Source organism: Pseudopodoces humilis, chromosome 1, assembly GCF_049639895.1.
Source record: "Pseudopodoces humilis isolate 2021_Gansu_Grassland_sample_001 chromosome 1, ASM4963989v1, whole genome shotgun sequence".
Classification (NCBI taxonomy): domain Eukaryota; kingdom Metazoa; phylum Chordata; class Aves; order Passeriformes; family Paridae; genus Pseudopodoces; species Pseudopodoces humilis.
This window is the reverse complement of record NC_142200.1, coordinates 39570156-39590883: the sequence shown is the minus strand read 5'-3', so window position 1 is coordinate 39590883 and position 20728 is coordinate 39570156. Positions and strand designations below refer to the sequence as shown.

Below are 20728 nucleotides of genomic sequence, written 5' to 3'. Positions count from 1 at the left end.
TTCAATTATTATTATCATTATGACAGATAAGTATTTTCTTTTTGGAGGGATGCTTTGTAGCCATTCTATCATTCTAGAATTCTCCAAAGCTTATAGTGTCAATTATCAGACCTCTATTACTCCCTTCTTGGACTTCATGTTGGTTTTGGGATTCCATTCCAATACTCAGGTGTTTCCCAGAGATTGCCATCTGTAGGAGCAGAAACTGCTGCCTGTGGTTGAGAGGGGAAGGTCCCAGCCTCCGCTAAACTCACAGTGCTGGTGCCATGGATGCTCTGGGCTTGTGCAGCTGACAAACGTGCCAGGACAGAGGAGCAGGGCTGTCTGCAGAGCTGTTAACACAGAGTGCAGGGCTGAGTCGAATCTGGACTGAAAATGGAGTTTCTGCCTCCTGGGTCTTGTCAGCTCTGCAGGGGTGCTTCTTCTGATAAAGCTTCCATATGGTCCTCAATTCTGGCAGCTCATCTTTGCCTGTTTGGAGGCTGGATCCTCAATATGACTTTCTTCTGCTTTCTGCTACTGGCTACCTACTGCCTACTGTAACTCACGCTTGACATACATGTAGAAGTGATGCCATATTATTGCTGTATCAATTACTACTGATTTTTTTGAACCACAGTTGTGAGGTTAATTTGGTTGGGAATAATCTAATCTGCTACAAATACAGAAAGCAAAAATACATATAGTCAGCTTTGCTAAACACTATTTCACAGTAATTAATGAGTAATTATTTTAAATAAGTAGAAAACCCCTCATATATTTCAGTCTTGGGGACTTATATTTCTGAAGGAGAACTTCAGATAAGGAGCAACAGAGAAAATTAGCAACTACAGAGGTCTTGATAAAACGTTAGTGCAGAAATAATAAATGATTGAAAGTCTTCCAGACATGGAAACTAAAATGCTAAAATGCAAAAGTGGAAAAATGGGTGTCAGCTTTGTTCAAGACCCAAGAAACATCAAAGATACTTTTCCAAAGTTGTGTTAAATCTTGTTCTCAGTGGCATATAGGGGTGATTTTGGAAGTGGCATATAGGGATGATTTTACCATGGATATTTGAATTCCTGACTACTTCTGCCCACAAGTTCTGACCCACCTTTCTTGCAAACACATAAGTGCAAGCAGGAGTCATCACTGGTACAAGTTACTGTAAAATCAAAAGCTCCAGAAGCAACAAAAAATTCTAACCCCCTGTTACCTACTGGAAGGGATCAGATGTCAAAATAATTTCAAAAAACACAGGTAAATGGTTTCCACTTAATTTAACAGAGCAGAGGTTAAAAAACGGTGGTTTATCAGTTTCTTGTCTAACAACTAACTCTGCCAGGCTACATCTGCATCACTGAATTGATGTGTGTTTCTAAAAATTTAAAGCATGCCTTGCCTGGATCCTATGTATCTAAGCCAGGCATACATCAGCCTCTTCCACTTCTTCTGAGAGCAGCCTGGAGTAGGGGGTGGTGAAAAGAACCCTCTAGCACTCTACTGTGGTCCTGATCTGGGTCACGTACCTTAGGGTGCATCTGCAGCACACCAGAGTAGCCATAACTGTGCTGAGGGATATGCTAATATTTTCATACATGTAACTTGTGTTCTTTATTTTAAATGAAAGATATCCTGATCTTTCACTGGTGATGACAAGAAACTTTGTATGTGTATGTGTATGTGTGTGTGTGTGTGTGTGTGTTATTCATCATGTCACTATCTGATACCTGCTGCACAGAGCAGACTGATGGAGAATTATGTATATCCAAGGCTTGACAAAATGCTACAGTATTGCAGTTCACAGCTTCATTTCACTGAGTCATTTAATAAAAACAACATTTCATGGTGAAGTCTGACAGGAATACACCTACAGCCACCACTATAACTGATATTAGAGGGTTTAGAATTGTATTATTTTAATTTTCTTTCTTTAAATAATTGTTTGGGGTTTTTTTTAAATCTTAATGGTGAATTTCCTGAATTGAGCTATTAATACTTGTAATTTTTTTAGACTAAAACTATACACATACATACAAACAGAAACATAAAAAATTTTATACAGTTTTTCTCCTAGTATATTTCCCAGGAGTAGGGAGATATATAAACATTTAAATAGGTGACTTCTTCAGCCTTTTCTTAGTTCCTTGATGGACACTTGGTGCTATTCAAGCGGCATAAAATTTTCATATGTGTGGAAGCTGCAAAACCAGGACAGTGCAAATTAATTGTAGGCAAAGGAATACTGAAACTCTGCCTTTCTAGAGCCTTACATTACTACATGTGGCCCAAAAGGGGTTGCATCTGTCTGGAACACAGAAGGTCAGAAATAAAGAACAAGTGTATTTTGATCCTCTGCACTTAAGACTAAAAGCAGAGCACCATGTCTTGGCTTGTGTGCTTCTCCAGCTATTTATCTTTAGAGGGAGAGATAATCCTTTGGGAAAACACCTTTAGCACTTCTCTCTTTTTGGTATGTTGGGTGATGATCGTCACAGCTAGTCAAGCCCAACTGTACGTATAATTTTTCCTTTTCCATTTGAATGGATTTGTAGTTAAATGCTATTAAAATCTAAAGAATTTCAGACTAAAAGAAAAATCGGAACCAGCCCAATTGGTCCAAGCACTACTATTTCCTGCAAAGAGCATGTGTGTATTCATGCATGCACACTACTGAAAGCAAGCAAGCAATGATACTCCATTAATGTACAGATGGAAGTTTATATTGATTTCAGCAAAGACCAGAACATAATGGTAACATGAATAACAGATAATAGCATCTGGCACTTTTAACATTTTTAAGCCCTGAAATCTTTGGAGAACTGACAGTTGAACTAACTGACAGCTCTAGTTATTTCTCAGTGCTTTCCTTTTGGAGAGATTTTGAGCTTTTTCCAAATTCAGATTTTTTTTTCTAAAGGGGGCATCTGGACAGGCTATTTTGCTGAGAGAGAGAGAGACAATATTTTCTGGAAATTACCACCAAAATTAAGCAACTGTTGTGCATATGAACCAGATAACAATGAATTAGAAATAGATATAATCAGTCATTTTCTTTGCATAAGGATAACTGCCAGTCTTTGATTTTGAAAACAGAGCCTCTGGCCCTGACATCACTGCATGTATCAAGGCTCCCTGGGACAGCAGAATCTCACAGCAGAGATCTGGGACCAGATCCTCAATTAGGGACAAAATTCACAATGTCAAAACACCAAGTGCAAGGGGCACCAGAGCCTGAGCGCATTGGACCACTATGTCCTGTTGGGTAGTTAAGTTGCCTCCAGTTCCCTCTGCTGGAAAGGGACAGGGAAACATCCAGACACCCATCATAGCCTTGTGGAAGTCAGGCATGGACTGGGGGGAATGGGTACGTGCTCCTCTCTTGGCTCTTTTGCTGAGCTGTGATGGCAGCAGGGAGGAGGAGTGACATGACAGGTCCCCTGCCAAGCCTGTGACACCTCTTAATCCCAGCAGCAAGGCAGCCCTCTCAAAGCTGGATGTGCCTGCTCATCCAGCATGAATGGGGAAGGGCCTGAGTCCTCAGCCTCCTCCTTCACGCCAAACCTGCTCCAAAACCCTGGTACATGGATTGTTCATTATTGGTGAGATAAAGACCATCACTAGCCTCAAAGAGGAGACTGCAAAGGGTTCAAGAGAACCCAGCCTCCAAGAAATGCAAGCTTTTTCAGTGGACACGTTGCAACCCACTACTATATGAGAATATTCACTCAACTGAATATTCTTTTAATTCCAGGTGGTTTTTGAATTGGAGACCTGGATCCCTTAACCTCAATTGTAAGTAGCTTTACCCCATCTATGTCTTCTTGAAGTGTCAGATTTGATATTTGAGCAAATTATAATTTAATATTAAAATTATGATCAAATTCTCTTATTAAATATGTAAAAGCAAACAAGGAGTAAGTAGTATAAAACCTTCCAACCACAATATCTTTTAGTTTGTTTCTGAAGGCTGTAATGTAGGCTTTCATCTAATCAGCCTTTTAAAGAGCTGGTGGTCTCTTCCTGATTTAAGAAAAGTGAAAGCAGCCCATATCCATATCCAGGCTCAAGAGAAAAGAAATAAACAATCAAAGATGCCAGAAAAGTAGAAGAATAAGAAAGAAAGGCCATAATAGACTATGCTGCCTTGTCTTCAAGACAGGATAAACAGACATGAAAAAGTAAAATAAAAACAAAAACAAAAACAAGACAATTACTGATTTGGAAGTGATACTCTAGAAGATTTATCACATAAGTTGCAAACTGGAGATCTAAAACTCAGTGGCAGAAATTTCTTGCAGTCTTTAAAATAAAAAGTTTTCCAGTGAAAGAGTAGTACAGGCAAGGTTTTAAGCATGTTTAAATGCTTAGATATTAAGTTCTCTAGAAGTCTGAAAAGTTGGTATGAAGAAATTGTCTTTTATTTCAGCATGAACAAACTGTCTTGATTTGATTTGATTTGATTTGATTTGCTTGTTTTATTTTTATTTTGTTTTTGTTGTTTTTTTTTCTTTTCTTTGAGTATCTGTGTTACAGGATTGATCCATTAGGAACAAAATTTAAAAAGCAGACTTTAATGATGGATACCTTTGTTTCCCTTACCTTAGAGACTTACAGACATTAACAAGTAGGGTCTGAAAGCAAGATTTTTCTAAGTGAGTAATGGGGTTTTTTACAGCCCATCCAAGTGACCAGATCAATGTTCACAAGCTTCTATTTGTGGAAACTGATTCCCTTTAGACTGCATAAAGATCTTTAAACTCCTAAAGACCATCATATGGTCTCTCATGCAAAGGAAAAAGTCACTCAGAAACTGAAAAAATACCTCTTTTTCTTCTTCTTTCCTGCCATGGGTCTTGCTGTAGTTGATTGGTGTGTCCCAGCCTTCCTGTTCACAAAGTGCCTGGTAGAAGGCTGCATTTACCAGGATGCTGCTTGCTTTGAAAGGAGAAGAGGAAGGAGTGGGAAGTGCTGTGCTGGAAGAAGTGAGAGGCATAACTTTGTCTTGGCTTCGATTCTTTTTCATGCTCAAATCCAGTGTGCCATTTTCATCCACTTCTATCTCAGCTCCCTGACATGCAACAGGAAATAGAGACATGTTTAGATACAGACATGGGAAGGCTGTAAAATAACCATGTGGTGCTTTTAAAGGATAAATATAAATGCACGCTTTTATTTAAATTCATCTGAATCTAAACCCAGCTTTTCGATTTATGTCAGTTAATGTCCAACTCTTAGGCAGACTTAAGAGTAGCTTCAGTAATGGTATCCCTGCATCTCAGCTTAAACATAGTAAGTGGAATTTAAATAAGATGCCACTAAACCATAACCTATACACCCTAAATCTAGTTTTATTTAAAAAAAGTTTAGCTTTAAATCTTCTTGATCTTTTCACTCTTACAGAGAACTATGACCCCAATTCACAGTTAAAAGCATTAATGCATTGTTTAGGTCATCAACAGCATTACCATTACATATCCTCCCTTCCCCCCACACCCTGGAAACATTACAACATCTGCATCATGGTGGGGGAGAAGGAGGGGGAAAGAAATACATCTAAAAGTAGCACAGTAGGAGAAATTTTCACTAGCGTTTTCTACATCGCTTGAAATAGCGTACTGATAAATGATTATTTATCATAATTTGACTAGGCCACTAAAGCACAGGTCTGCACTGAGACCACTAGACTGGGAGGTACAGGAGGGTCTTGAGGGGGTTCTCCCTAATGGAGACATTCTGCCTGAGTCAACAAACCCTTTGCTTCCTGGGAAGCACAGCCCAGAGCAGCCTCTAATTGCAGAGGTGTGTGCAGTCTGGGGAGAGACCCAACCTCTCTTTCCAGTCTGGGAGAAGCTCTCCTGCTCACAAAAAGGGGAAAATGCTGCTTGGCTGTACAAGAACTAAGGAAGGAAAGGTCACTATTTTGCCTTATGCAGATCACAGAAAAAGAGGACCAACTCCTCTTCTAGCAGTGGTAAAAACCTGCTGAAAATGCAGCTTACAAAACAACAAATTTTCACTCATGCTTAATATGCTACACTGCATATTGACATATTTTCTATATAGGGATGAATATAAGGCTAGTCCTTGCTATTGCCAATGTTTACTGAAGGCAAGCAGGGAAAAAGATGAAATGTGGCTTCTGGAGGACTACTCAGTAGTCTAGTTTAATGTTTTCCTGAATAAAGTGGAAAACATTCAAAGACTATGGAGATAAACAGTGATGTCAGATATCTACACAGAGAATATTGTAATTAACACTGCTCATTGTCTTCCTGTTACTGTCATGACTACTACTTTTAATTTGCATCACCACAAAGCTTGGATAACACTTGGGAATTTGGGGTAGATATGTTTGGTTCTGTGTAGGAGACAGTGGTATAACCCAGGATTCCCTACTTTGAGTAATATAATAGGAAACTCGTAGTGTAAGTGAATCATCTAGATATTGTGTTGTTAATAGAAAAGAGTCAGGTATGTCCAAGGGGAAATTTGTCTGTCTGTCTTAGACCTCTTCCTCAGAAAGACATTGGCTGAAGGAGTCCCTTTCTTTTTCTGCCCATTAAATATTGCTGGGGCATGATGATTAGTCAACCATTCAATTGCTACAGACAAGGCAGTGAAACCTGTCCTTGCTTGAGGATCTTAAGAGTTGTGGTGAAACAAGGAGTTCTTCCCCTGTGCTGCAAGTGTGACATGGCCACGCTGGCTGGACCAAGGATGCAAGCCTCCTTCATGCATCCTTGCCTTCTACCACTGTCAGTGATGACTCATTTAAAGGTAAAATGTGACTGATTAAATCTTCTGAATCAGAAAGATATCAATATATTGGTGGTAGATGACAATTTAAGGCCTGACAATCTCTCTTCACTCAGCCAGCACAACTCCCTTTTGCATCCATGAGTCTGACACAGATGCCCACCTAGACCGAAGCACCACCAAGCCATCTGCTTGTCCCTGGTTCAGAAACTCAGGCATCTCTTATGTATGCTTCTCCCACATAGCCAAGTTCACATTTTCAATCATACAGCTTAAAGAGAGAGATGTTTTATTATATTTATGGGAAGTAAATACACTTCTAATATGTTCATACTAAGACGCTTTGGTTATATCTTTCTGCCCCTTTTTAGTAAATAGTTTAATCTCCTGTGATAGTTTTAAGCCCTGAATTTGACAGTGCAGCTTATCCTGGATAATAACTTAGTAACCACAACATCTTATGCCATCTGTATAATATCAAATACATTTTTTACCAGCATTAATAAACCTTAGTTACAAAATTCCAAGATATTAACTATATCAGTGCCAAGCACACACTCCAGGATCTGAAAATACAGCTCTGCCATGATCGCCCCAGTGTTTTTTGGCTTCAAAGTAGATATGTAACTATAGCAATGAAACAGAGCTACAGTAATCAAGTTTAATGACCAATGTAAAGTAAAATGCTAAATATTGTAGTTGCTGACATTTTTCATAATAAAAAAACTTGGGTTAAGTCTGCACAACCAACATTCACATAAAATTCCAGACCTCTGTGACAGATGGCTTAGGAAAGGAAGCCATGTGACTGGGCTGCGGTAGTTTTATAGTGCAAAACCCATAAATAGTGCAGATTCTCTGTCACTGACAAAATATCAACTACTCAGAAGGCAACAGCAACAACAAAAAGGGCCAAAAACCATCAAGGCCCCCTTCTTGATGCAACTTGACATAGAATAATATCAGAAAATCATTCTCTCAAAGAAACAGATACCAATAGCTTCCACGAGGAGCTCTGACTGATAAGCAGAACATTTACTAACATGGATGTTTAGAGCTTTCTCAACACTTGCCTGAAATTCATGTAAAAGTTGGGCTGCCCAACACGTACCTAATTCCGATGAGGGAAGGCTGGGTTGTGTGTTTGTGAAGTAGCGTGCAGATGGGGTTTAAGTGAGCTCACAGATGCACACAACAATTAAATAAAGTCATGGGAAAAATATCCCTCTTTGCTCACTGCAGGACTGATCACACGTTTACAGCATGTCTTTTTACTCAGAGTGGTATAAAAGAGCTATTGCTTTGGTGCCTTCCTAGCAAACTCCAAATGGCAGAGCAAAAAGAGGGAAGTCAGAGTTATTGCTCCAGTTTACATTCCTACTCCCAGCCCACCCTCCTCTCAATATGTCTCCTTTGCTTGCCTTACCACATTTATTTTTACATTAATTTCTAAATGGAACTAAGAAGACAAAAATGGCAAATGGGAAAATACGCTAAAGCAGTGCTCTGACATGCTGACAGAAAATGGCACTTACTATGCTTAGCTCAGGCTTGTAAAGGCTGTGTTCTCCTCACTGAAGGCAAGATCTTATTGCTGGTGACTCTAGTGCATGTGTGAACAGGCCTATATTATCCATTTATCATGACGTATTTAAAATAAAGCAACTAAAACAATGTAAACTGTTCTGATTATTCCTTAAAACTGGAAGCAAAACAAAGATGAAAGTGTATCTTTTTATTTCTTAACTTATATTTGTTTTAATCTGTGAAATTCTTTGCAGCCTGATTTTTGATCTCACTCACATTTACATTTACACTGGTGTAAGCCAGGAAAATATCCACTGAAGCAATGAAGAGAAATCAATGAGCATGATAGGATACACACAGTAATTAAATTCAGGTTACTTCTTACATACTACCTTATCAGTAACAGGAAATTCCCCCACCTCATGTTTTACAGCCATTTACAGCATTTTAGTTGCTGGTAAAGGGATTCCAGAATAAAAATTGAAAGAAAAATGATCAGAGGACATTTTCTTTATTCCAGTAGCTATTCAGGGAAAGAATAAGGTACAAAAAGTACTTTATTACCAAAAATAAAGACTAATATAAATACGTAAACCAAAATGAAAGAAATGGTTTGTATACTCTCCAACTGCTTTGTACAATAAAGTCAATCTTTTTTAGTCTTGTTTATTTTATGACATAAATATTAGGGAATATTTTCTAATACTTAATTAGGTCCTATCCTTAGAACTGAATTACACAGCTAGGACAATAAAGGATGCTAGTTTTTTGTCCCAAATTTCTCCTGCATTTTTTCATATGCCTTTGGCCCATCTGATCACTCATAACATTTAATACCCTCCAGTGTGTCTCCTCCAGTAATGATTACAAGTTAAGCTTTATCTCAGCTGGATCAGAAAGAGTAAATTATTGTGTCTGCATGGATCTTATTTCAAACCTGTGACACCAGGGAGATTGTGTCATGATATATAAGGGAATTCATGTACTTTTTGGTTGGCATCAACCATGGAACTTAATGCTAAGGAAGTCCAAAGAAACAACATGATCAATGATTTTGCATTCCCCCTAGCAGTTCAGCATGGTTTGGAAAGCTCAAAAGAGCTCTTAAGTTCTGGTATTGGGAGTAAATGAGACTCATATCTTGCCATGTGTATGAATAATATTCTTAATACAACTCCATTCAAAAGAGTACAATCTTTTCTATTCACAGCCAACAAAAACACATGCACCTGGTCCTCAGTTCTACACACTTAGACTTAAGCAATTGAGTACCTCTGCAGAAAATTAAAATATTAATTTGGGTCAAAATGAGAAAAGTTGTTAACAGCCCAACAACATCTGAGAGAAAAATGGAGTCACAATTTAAGCCCAGAGCAGTTCACAAATTAAAAAAGCTAGCCAGGAAAGTGCTTAGAGAGTAATTTACACAGCAGTATTACAGGATGGTACCTAGTAATACTCTTGGATGATTTGTCATCCTGTATTTAGGCTTTAAGGTATTTGGAGTAAAGTACTGCCTGACTAACATGCTGAGTTCTAACTACAGTTTTTAAATAATAGATGCAATTTTCAACATCATCAAAATCCAAGAAGGGAGAGATGACACAATTTTGTTCAAAACCAGAATTTAAACATTTTTAGGAAGTGTGATTTTATTTTGTTGTTGTTGTTTTCTTTCAAGGCATAGTGTGCATATGCCGTTTTGTCTAAACAGGTGGGAAAAACACCAAAACAGTCAACAAAATGTTTGGCAAGCAATAGTGATGAGGATACAGATAAACTATTGCTTGCAGCTACCTCACTGAGACTTGTGTGGTGAGGGCTGTAAACAGGGGAGATCCCTGGAAGTTATGATGATGTGGATTCTTACACAGAGCTAGAAACTGCAGGCTAAGCCTCCTAGGGGAGCCCTTCTGGTGGCTTCAATGGGAGCTGAGTGAAGCTACATGAACTGAAAAATCAGATACAACCAGGAGACTGGCTTGGGGTACTGTCTGCATGAGAATTGCCTGCTTGGGGTTGTATTCAGGGGAAAAGTTTCTGCAGTCCCAGGCTGAATGGCTCAGACAGCGCAACATTAATGTGGCATTAATTATTTTGAAAACTATATCATCAAGGTATCTGATGATCTTACTATTCTGTATGCAACTGATACATAATTCATAGAGAAGGTTTAAGATTCATTTTACTGCTCATTTCAGAATAAATGTATTATTTTAATGGCTTGATTTTTGAATTATTATTTTTAAACTTGGGATATTTGTCAGATCACCTTGAACATAAGGTCTCTCTGGAAGTTTTTCTCACCAGTGGTACTATTAAAGTGTAATGTGACTTTTCTATCCTTTCTACACTTCTCTTTCTCTTTTCTTGGCTTTTTTGAACTGATATGTAGAGAATGAGAGACACATATTTGAATACCCATTATTGAAATTTGGAACTATGTTATAAAATACATTTACTTTTTCATTTAAATGTTATGTGTATACACAGGAAAGTGGTGAATATTCAGGGTAAACCATCCAACTCTTTCTAGGAGAGGGACAATGCTTTGGGGGTCAAGAAATAAAATTTAAGAGGAAAAAAAAGAAAAAAAAGATACTTGGGAACACATTTGTGCTAAAAAGTATTTTGATTTTTTCCCCACTTGTTTAAGCAAGGCAACATATGCATGTCTTGAGCAAATACAAGAAAATGCCACCTACTTTAAATGTTTGAACTTTAAATTCTGCTTTTAAAACTTAGAAGCACAATATTTTTGCATCTCTGACAATTGTGCTACTGGCAAAGTATTTCCAGCAAGCCTGGGAAATCTTCTGGAGTCTCACATATCCTTGTTCTACCACCACACAGCCTCCCATCTGTAAAGAACCAAGGATTGGATTGTTGGGAGGCTGTGTGATGCTCAAACACCTTTACAAGTCAGGAGATTTGATGTGCTAAATTATGGAAGATGGTAATCAGGTTTTCTTAGAAAAAGGAACAAAAGGGTGTTTCAAGGGGCAGGGCTGAGGTGCTTGATACTGTGGGGCTCAGAACACAGCCACTCCACACAGTTATTTCCAAGCCTGTTGAATGTGTGTGCTGTCGAGTAGAAAAAGGAAATAATTAACTCTGTAGTAATGTATTGCATTATTTGAGTTCAAATATAGATAAAGTCTCAAGTGGGGTTTTTTAATAATCTAAAAATTTGTAAGATATTCTAGCAATTAAGCATTTACATTTGTGGCCACTACGAGCCACAGAACAATTTGGAAACACTGATAAATAGTATTTTATTGTTTTACATTTTAAAATTAGAAAGTGTCTTCATTGAAGAGAGTCTGGCAACTTAATTCCACAATTTTTTTGTTTGAATCCTGTATGATCAAAGTAATAAATATCCAGAACCAAATAAAAATATGTTTTGTGTACTTTTGGACACCAAATCTGTTTGAGGCTTACTTGTCTGTGTTTTGGCCAGAAGCTAATTCTGATTCTTCTGTCAGATGTTTTGTAGCAGTATGCCCTCCAGAAAGTCTGGCAAAATTGGAGGCAGGCAGATAGCAAGGTAGGCAGGTGATTTTCTTTTAGTCTAGATTCCTGGCTGTGAAAAAGGAGTAAGCTATGTGCCCCAAGTGCCCCTCTGTATCGTTACTATTATGGTCACTTCCATTCAATCCTTCCCCATGATTTGGCAACTGTGAAAGCAGGTACATAGGAGAAAATCTTTGGGTTATGCCTGGTCCCTTTACTGCTCTTCTCTGGCAACAAAGGTCTATTGCTGAGGTCAGCCAAAGGCTGCTGCAGCAATTTAATCCAACCATTGGCATCAGTTTCCATTTCCCTACTAGAAGAAGTCTCTATTAAAGACTTTTTTGCAGCAGATATCAAGGATGGATCTGTCATTAGGAAAGGTTCTATGAGCAGTCTTTGGAACAGATAATGAATTACAGGGAATGCATGTGGACATACTATAAAAAGTTTACCCTGTGGCATCTCCCAGCATTGATTTTAATGTCCAAAACTTCACACACAAGTAGAAATCAAAAGCATCAGAGTAGGGGATACCACTCTGCAAAGGCACAAGGCTCAGGATACCTAACAAGGTATTATGCTGATGGAAAAATGAATGGCTCCACTCAAAAAATAATAGCTAACCTCCTAGAAATGGTGACTAAACCCTCAACCAAAATGTAGATCGACAGCTGTGGAAGACACATCTAACCACACTGAGCCTTGTGGGGCTCAGATAACAGAGAGATAAGGTAGAGTGACACTGACTTCCACAAAAACAGATCATCTGTCTTTCAGAGCAAACATCATGAGTCAGAGTCCCACAGCAGAAGCACACCTGCTATGCTCTGTTTTGACAAATGCACCTCCTTTCACTCCCCAATGATTTCTCCTTAAGCTCTTTTAATGACACCCTCTCATCTACAAAGAGCTTTCAAAAGTTTCATTGCAGTGGAACATGTGTGACTTTAATGCAAATAATAAACAACAGTGCTCCCACACCACTGTCATCAGAAGAAAATCTTGTCTGTTTACATCAGCATTATAATACTATGTAATGGCACAGAAAATAAGGCTCATAGCTCACACAGCACCATTTGTAAATCATAAAGATCTGTGAGGAAACGCAGAGCAGGAACCAAAACACGAGAGCCACACAAACATCTACAAAATTAGGCAGCTTTCCATTATGACAGACTTGCCCAAATTATCTATCTCCAAACGCAGTGGGCCTGATTCTCCTCTCTTGCCAGCAGAAAGGGGAATTTTACCAAAGTCAGTTGTTATTCCCCCCTCTCCATCTTGCCAAACTGCTAAGGGCTCCAAACACAACAGACTCCATAGGTAGTTCTGTTCCACTGCTAGCAAAATATCCCCTTGATTAATCATATGATTTTTATGTATTTTTTTAAAAATCAGTCTCCAAAATGATCACCAATGGCAGGTTTCAGAGGGAGAAAAATTCCCTCTTAAAACAGATCTTACTCATTATCCACCACAGATTGTTGCTGGATTTCAAACACCCTTTTTCTTTTTTTCCTCCCAGAAAACTCCCCCCTTGTAATTAGGGCTCAATTATGAAAAGAATTAACAACATAATTCCCCCTATTTATTTAGTTTTATCAGAACTGGTCACTGCATTGCTGATTTTTTTTTTTTTTTTTTTCTCTGCCTCTCCTCAAAAGAGCATGCAAACAGAAGCCTCCTTTTGGGGGATTTAATGCAGTCACTAACATGAAAGACAGTTTATTCGCACAGTTCAGTAGCTAGCACACCCTCCAGGTTCTTGGACTACCCTACCTTGGCAGACAGACTCTGTGGTTTGTTGGAGAGGATCTCTGCTGCTTCCCTGCAGCGGGTGGAAAGGTTCAGGATAGCAGCAGCTGCTGCTATGTGGGTGTCTTCACTACATTGACCGTAGCTATAAGAGTTGGCATGGCAAGGGCTCTGTGTGTGGGCGCTAGCACTAGGCAGTCGATTAGAAAATTTCACTGGATTTGAAAAATGCTTTGCTGTTGAAGAGAGATTTGATTAGCAATCGCATGTATGAAATTTTTCCCATTAAATAGTTTTGCTTCTCAGACTACAATTTCATACATAGAAAAAAAATACTCAAAGATTACATTTAAAACAATCCTTTTGCTATTGCCAGCAAGGGTTTACAGTAAAAATTGCTTCAGAAACACAATAATTTAATTTTTCCTTGAGAAAAACACATCTGTCAACAAACCTTCTGAGATTTTTTACTCATATTTGACTTAACTTAGGCATTAAAACCAATGATGTCCGAGAAAAGACTGACCAGGCGTTAGTGTGGTATCCACCATGATATTACCACTCCAGTGGACAAATGCAATTGTAAATGTATTCTTATAAAGGCTTCCTCTTGAATCTCTATTGTGCAAAAAAACAGCAGTGACTTGTCCAGTCTTAGCTAAAACAACACTGCTTACTCTACTTAGATGAATAAATCAGTTATTTAAATAGCTCTGCTTATGTGACTAAGGAGCACAAAACCGGGCTCTCGAATGAAAAAATCAGATAAAAACATTGCCTCTAAGGAGTATTCAGTACTGATTTTGTGGAAATATTTATAAATTTAAGTCTATCCTTTAATCAATTTTTAAAAATAATGAACATACATATGATCTTGGTTTACAGTCTTTTGTTGGCTATATTTGGAATAATACACAGATTTATTAGGCCCAGGGAGGTCAGTTGAATATTAAATACTAACAGGTGAACAGAAAAGCACTTTCACAGACAAAAGTGGCGTGTTTGGTTCTTTGTTTTCTTCTTCAGCTGCAGCACTTACTCTAAAACACTTAGAGAGGACTCTGCTCTCTCTTCTGGATTTTGGAGCTTGAGATGGCATAAACTGTTGCAGGGAGAACACAGCACCATGATTTCAGCTCTAAAGAAGCAATAATCACTTCTTTTGTCTGCAGCCCTCACAGTGTCCTACAAAGATAAACTAAGCAAAATCCAATTTCTCAGCCTACACCCAGATACATCAAGAACATTTCTGCGTATGGCCATCTGCTCATTCCCTAAAGATCTGAGCCCCAAGGCTCTGGATCCCGTTGGATGTAGAGCTTTGGCTGAGTGCTTTTTAATGCTAAGAGCTACACAAGGCATAGGAGGACTCATCTTCCCTCAAACTTGGGATGCTCTGAAAGAAATGCTTGTTTATGTGCTTTGACTGTAGCTGAATTCTATATTCCATTTCTCTAAGCACTAGAGGCATCTCAGTAGAGCAATACATGAAAGCCTCATGATTCAGTCCTCCCTTTTTCTAGTGAAAATTAAGAAGGATTTATCTACCCTGCTGCAAGCACAAACAAGACAGTTTACATTTTTAACAGTTACTACAATGATATTTAAATTGTGTTTAAAGACCAGAAAGTGTGTTTTTCATTACCTATCCTTAAAAAAAAAATATAAAAATGACCAACCAACAAAGAGCCACCCCAGGCTATAAAGGGTGTATGTTTTGTTAAAATAAAAACAAGTTTACAAGTGCAGAATCCACAGAGGGCTAATGATGGGCTTTTGTCTGGCTACATATTTACATAGGACTCTGAACCCATCACTACATCATCAGCTTCTTATTGCCAACTTTTGTATACCTGAATAGTTAAATCACTCACCAGCTCTTTTACTTTCACCTTTCCATTAAAATAATAGCTGCACATTGCAATCTTTGCAAGAACAACAGGCTGTAAACTTCAGTTCTGATATACTTCATACATAAATTGCATATATATGTTTTTGCATTTGTATAAAAACATTTCAATCTTTTTTTTCCTTGAAATGAACCTGTGAAATAGATATACATCTGTGCAAAGAGACAGCTAATAGGGAATATTCAATTTTACAAACAAAATTGGAAAATCTGCCACCCAAGAAGCTGGCAATGCATATATTTGCTTTCATTTAAGCAAGCCTATTTTCCAGGTCAGATAAATATCTACTTTTCATTTGCAATTTTAAATAGAGCATTTATATATATATACACAAAAAACAGATACCTACAAATATACATGTATGTATTTGTGTACTCAGGCACATACACAAATGAATATAAAAATACACAAAATTTTATAAATATATAAAACATGTATAATATTTTATCATATTAGATGTATATTATCATTAACTTATATATAAATTTATTCATTAACAAAGTTTTTTTTTGCTTTTCTGTTCACCTTACTATGAATGTTCCTCTTTGTTGGAGTAAGTGGGACAAAATTTGTTTTCCCGTTTTATTTTCCTTTACTAGTCTTTATATCACTAACAAAACAAAAGAAAAAAGGCCAAATAAAAAGCCTTTTTTCACATTTCTCTGGAACTATTTTCTTCTGAATCCAGTTTTGGTGCAATGAAACACTTCTTTTCCATTTCCCTCATGACAACAGAATCATTTGTTCTTTAAACTGAAGTGTATTTTATAATCATCAATACAATGGCAGAACATTGTCGATGTTTCCCATCTGCAATAAACCATCAGTGTTCACACTGTGGTATCTCATTTGTACAGAGTAGTACCTCAGGAAATCTGTAAATGATGCAAGAAGAGGAATCTTGATAGCAACTTCATGCACTGGATATGACTGCTCTACAAATATGATTTAGTACAGAAATACGAGATACCAAAACAAATTCAGCCCAGGCCTGGAATTAATGTAGCTGGGCACATGCTCATCTAAAGGGAATAATACCTGTATAAATTCATCTAAATGATACCTGAAGTACCTCTGAAACCTAACTTGTATTTCTTTGTACTACAGCTCATTACATCTTCAGACACATTCCATGGGACTTCTCATCTATCCCATAAAGATATCACAATTTAATCAAGGAAGAAGGTAATGAGTAAAACATTAAGCATTACTTTTTATTCCTCTTTTCTACTGATAACTGCTTTTAAGAGAAACATCAAAAAAGTAAACTTTGTAGTGATGATATTTAGTGTTTAGTGTTTTAAAATTCCATATTTTGCAAATTAGTAATTCTATTTTACATTATAGACACAAGTGATTAAAGATGGTTTCTACAGACCTTTTTAGAATTCTAGAAGTTTGAAAGCACAACAAGCAAAATGGAAAAAAAAATCATTGATATTTTCCCCCTTTTTCAAGAGAAAATTGAATTTTGAGCTTACATTCAAGAAACTGAGGTGTTTTTTGACCTTGTGACACAGGTGCTGTTGTGCGTTTGCCAAAGACTTGTGCATCAAAACTGGCATAATCAAATGGGACTTTCCCAAACTTCTCCTGTTCTTTCACCAGGGTGCCTCTGGAGGAAGTGACTGGCTGTGAAGTTCTGTAACTGTACTGAGATACCTCAGGCTGCTTTGCTAAATTTGTCCTGCAGAGAGGAGGAAAAGAATGAAGGAGCAACACAAGAATGTCTTTAAATAACCTTGTCTTGAAAAATAGGATATGATTGCATCTCATAATCCAAAAGTGTGCTATCATCGTATGCAAAACTTACTGGTGGGTATACGAGAAATAAACAACATAAACATGGTGGCTGACTAGTAGTCAAAAAGAACTTTGACCACTTCACAAAGTAAAAGATGAGGACATTAAAAAATGCAGTATTCTTTAGTAGTAGTTTGAGATATTTACAAGGAAGTTACTGATTTGCTGCTATATTACCACTTCCTTTAGTTCTAAAAATTTATCTGGATTTTTTTCTACATTTTAGGGTTTTTGGATCAGTATTGTTCTCACTTTACTGTGAATGAGTATGGTATAAATATAATATAAGATGATCTGAAATAATTGCTTGTGCTATTTGGTAGGAACAAATGATTTATGCTGTGTTATTCCATTTAGTCAATGTTCAGTAACTACTTGTCTTTAGTAATTTCCTTAGGACTTTTCATACGTAGAGTTAAGGCACGTGCGGTTGGCAGACACATGGACATAATATTCTGTAATGGCTCTGAAGGAACCATTAGAGCTGATCATGTCAATAATCCACAAATTAAAGTGTCCCCAAATAGACCTGAATGTAATAGGTTGTAATGGTCGTGGTGCCAATGATGTGCAAATTATGCATGTCTGTAGGGTCCATATAACTCAAACAAAATACAATTGCAATAAAAAGTGTTTCTCCTTTTTTATATCATTGTATAAAAAATAAATTAAAGTAATTAAACCAATAAACTAAAAATACAGATATTCTATGAATTGCTCTGATCAGGTTACTTGTGTGAAAGTAAGATTTAATGGGATATATTTGATTGCTTATCCAAAGATACGTCTTTTGTCTATGTCAGCCACGTGCACAACAACCAACAGAAAGATGGTGGTATGTTTTGAGAATCAGATAGTTTTGCAGAGGTTCATAATGGAAAACTGAAAGATTTCAGTTTCACCAAAGCTGAAATCTGAAGTGGGTGAAAGATCTGAGGACCAATCAATAGAGTTTGTGCATAAATAAGAGTTTGTTTGTTGGAGAAACTGGTTTGTGATGGTTCCTACCTGTGAGTCTGATCATGGCACTGTCCAGCTTTTTGAGACTCGAGCTGGCTCTTTTCCTGGGACATTGCCAGCTTTTCAGCTGCAGCAATTGGACAACCAGAAAGGCTGTTGGAAAGCAAAGGTGAAGAACAGAAACAGCAAGAAAAAAACATTGAAATTAATTTTTGAGCAAAGGAGATGTGTGCTGTTTTTCTATGGAAACCAGTGACTTTGATGGTCTGTGCATCTAAGGGAACTGCTGCTGTTATAGCCCAGATTCATCTGTTTTTCAATCCTTAATGCAAAACTGTGAAATCTGTGTATTTTAGGTGATATATCTGGAAACTGAATCATGTAGGAGTTTTCCACAGTTCAGCTTTGATGTTTTGTGTCTGGCAAGTCACTAGTAAATTTTTTGACAAATGACATTTACTTTATCAGCTAAACCATGCATATAAGCCTCCTGCTGATTAAAAGGAAAGTGAATTTGGGAAAAAAAATGCAGGGATATATGAGAGACTGTTACCAAAGAACACATTTTGTCATTTCAAGTTGTGCTAGCTTATATTTTCCTGTTTGTTTTATTAGATTAGGACATGTTTTCTTATCCTATTCATGGGTTGCTCATGATACAGCTGATGTGCTTCAAAGATAACTGGGCATTGGAAACAGGAAAAACAAAGAAAATATATCTGCTTGTGCCTTAAATGTTCTTGCAGACAAACTTGTCATATGACTGGTAAAGACTGACTTACTATTTCTAGTATTAAAATACAGTATGATAAACCTCAATTTTGGGGTACTATGTAGTAACAAATCAATCAATAAACAAAAAAACCCCAAAATCTCACAAAAATTCAGATCAACAAAGAAAGTTGTTTTTTTTTAAATTCTCATATCCCAGGTTCAGTTTTAAGACTGACATATTTTCCCAGAAGCAGCAGAAAGCAGTACTGAAAAGAGCTGTGCTGACAGCAATAGCTTGCTAAAGACAGAGTGTGTTGACTCTCTGCCTCACCTGCAGTCCAGCTGTGATTCCCCAGCTGCCTGTCTGGAAGTCTTTTCTCAATTTTACTTCCTCCCTGCAGGCACCAAATTAAATAGACAGGAGGGTTCCAGGCAGGAAGGTGGCATTCCTGAGGGTAATAAGTGGAGCTTCTAAACAGATTTCAAAATAGTTAGCTTAAAGTTTTCTATTTGGTTAAAAGGGAATGTGCCTTGATTGGAAGTTCCTGTCAACAACTAGCATGTAGTGGTGCAAAACAAATGAGTTTTGGTTTCCATTGGGTTTTCCAATTGTAGCAGTAATAATGTGTTTTTCATTCTTTCCCCTTGTACATGATGATTTTTCAATGTGAGGACTGTGATTGAATTGTAGCTTTAAATACTAGTGGAATTTGCCATCCTCTGTGCTGCAGCCATTTTTTAATATAATGGAATTAAACACAATTATTTGGTTATAAATAATACAGGCTGCCCTTGCAGTTCATAGGCACTCTTCAGTGTAGTGCATAGCATCTAATTCCAAGGTGTGCCTATCAATTTACTCCCGAGTACGTGTTAGGTTTTAAGTGGACGGGAATTTTTCTGATCTACCTTCGGTGCGTGTTGCGATTGCTGTTGACATGTCCTCTTCCAGTGCATCCTGGGGTAGGGCACTTTAAAACATTTTCATGCATGGCAAGAACTATACAGAAATAAAAAAAAAAAGTTGATAGTAAAATGGATCAATTAAAAAAAACAAGTCTTTAAAAAAATGAATATAACCTCTTTGAACTCAGATTCTCAATTCTTTCACATTTTTAGCAAAAAAGAAGAGGAGAAACCTACAACACAGTAACCATGGTGCCTCCAGCATAAACCAGTTTATTTCTATATTACTGTGGTGTGGCTTTCCACACGCACAAAATTGTTTATACAGACTTTAAAAGAACATAAGTGGAAGTCAGCAAAGATATTAAATCATTAAGCCCTTTATACACCACTAACACTGGAAAAGACAGGTGATAGAGGAGCCCTGGGCCACACAGCCCATGTTAGATGGAGCTACAGTCCCTTTGTGTCCCAGGGAAGGAAAGCTCTCAAGTACAGGAAGGCTGTTTATACATTTTATCAGATACTTTGAGCATGTCCCTTCGAACTTTACACCTTCTGGTCATCTGAGCTGCTCTGAAACTACCTTGGACCAATCAGGAACGGTTCCAAGCATCAGTTTACACTCTTAGTAGCAATTACAACTTCTTGCCTGTACATTTCTTATGCCCTTGGGTGTGGATCACCTTTGCTGAAACACAGATATGTTTGTGTGAACATTATACATCTTTGGGCCATAGCGTTTCACAAAGACTCTCTGTTCAGCCCACAGGTTTGCCAGGAACTAAATTCTAACCTTTTTCTTTTTTCCTTCTTTTTTTTTCTCCCCATCAGGACAGAGCACATCTAATTGGAAATGTGATAATTAATGAGGACTTGTTAATTTTAAGTTTTTA

General features: G+C 37.5%; 1 protein-coding gene across 1 annotated transcript in view; it reads right to left on the bottom strand.

The window, feature by feature from the left end:
* Positions 1 to 20728, bottom strand: part of ST18 (ST18 C2H2C-type zinc finger transcription factor) — a 74649-nt gene that overhangs the window by 20639 nt on the left and 33282 nt on the right. The window contains exons 7-11 of the mRNA XM_005517168.3: positions 19836 to 19926; positions 18261 to 18365; positions 16931 to 17136; positions 13564 to 13775; positions 4808 to 5053 (exon numbers count right to left, since the gene is read on the bottom strand). Coding sequence (XP_005517225.2) covers positions 4808 to 5053; positions 13564 to 13775; positions 16931 to 17136; positions 18261 to 18365; positions 19836 to 19926 — 860 coding nt within the window. The remainder of the gene's footprint in view (positions 1 to 4807; positions 5054 to 13563; positions 13776 to 16930; positions 17137 to 18260; positions 18366 to 19835; positions 19927 to 20728) is intronic.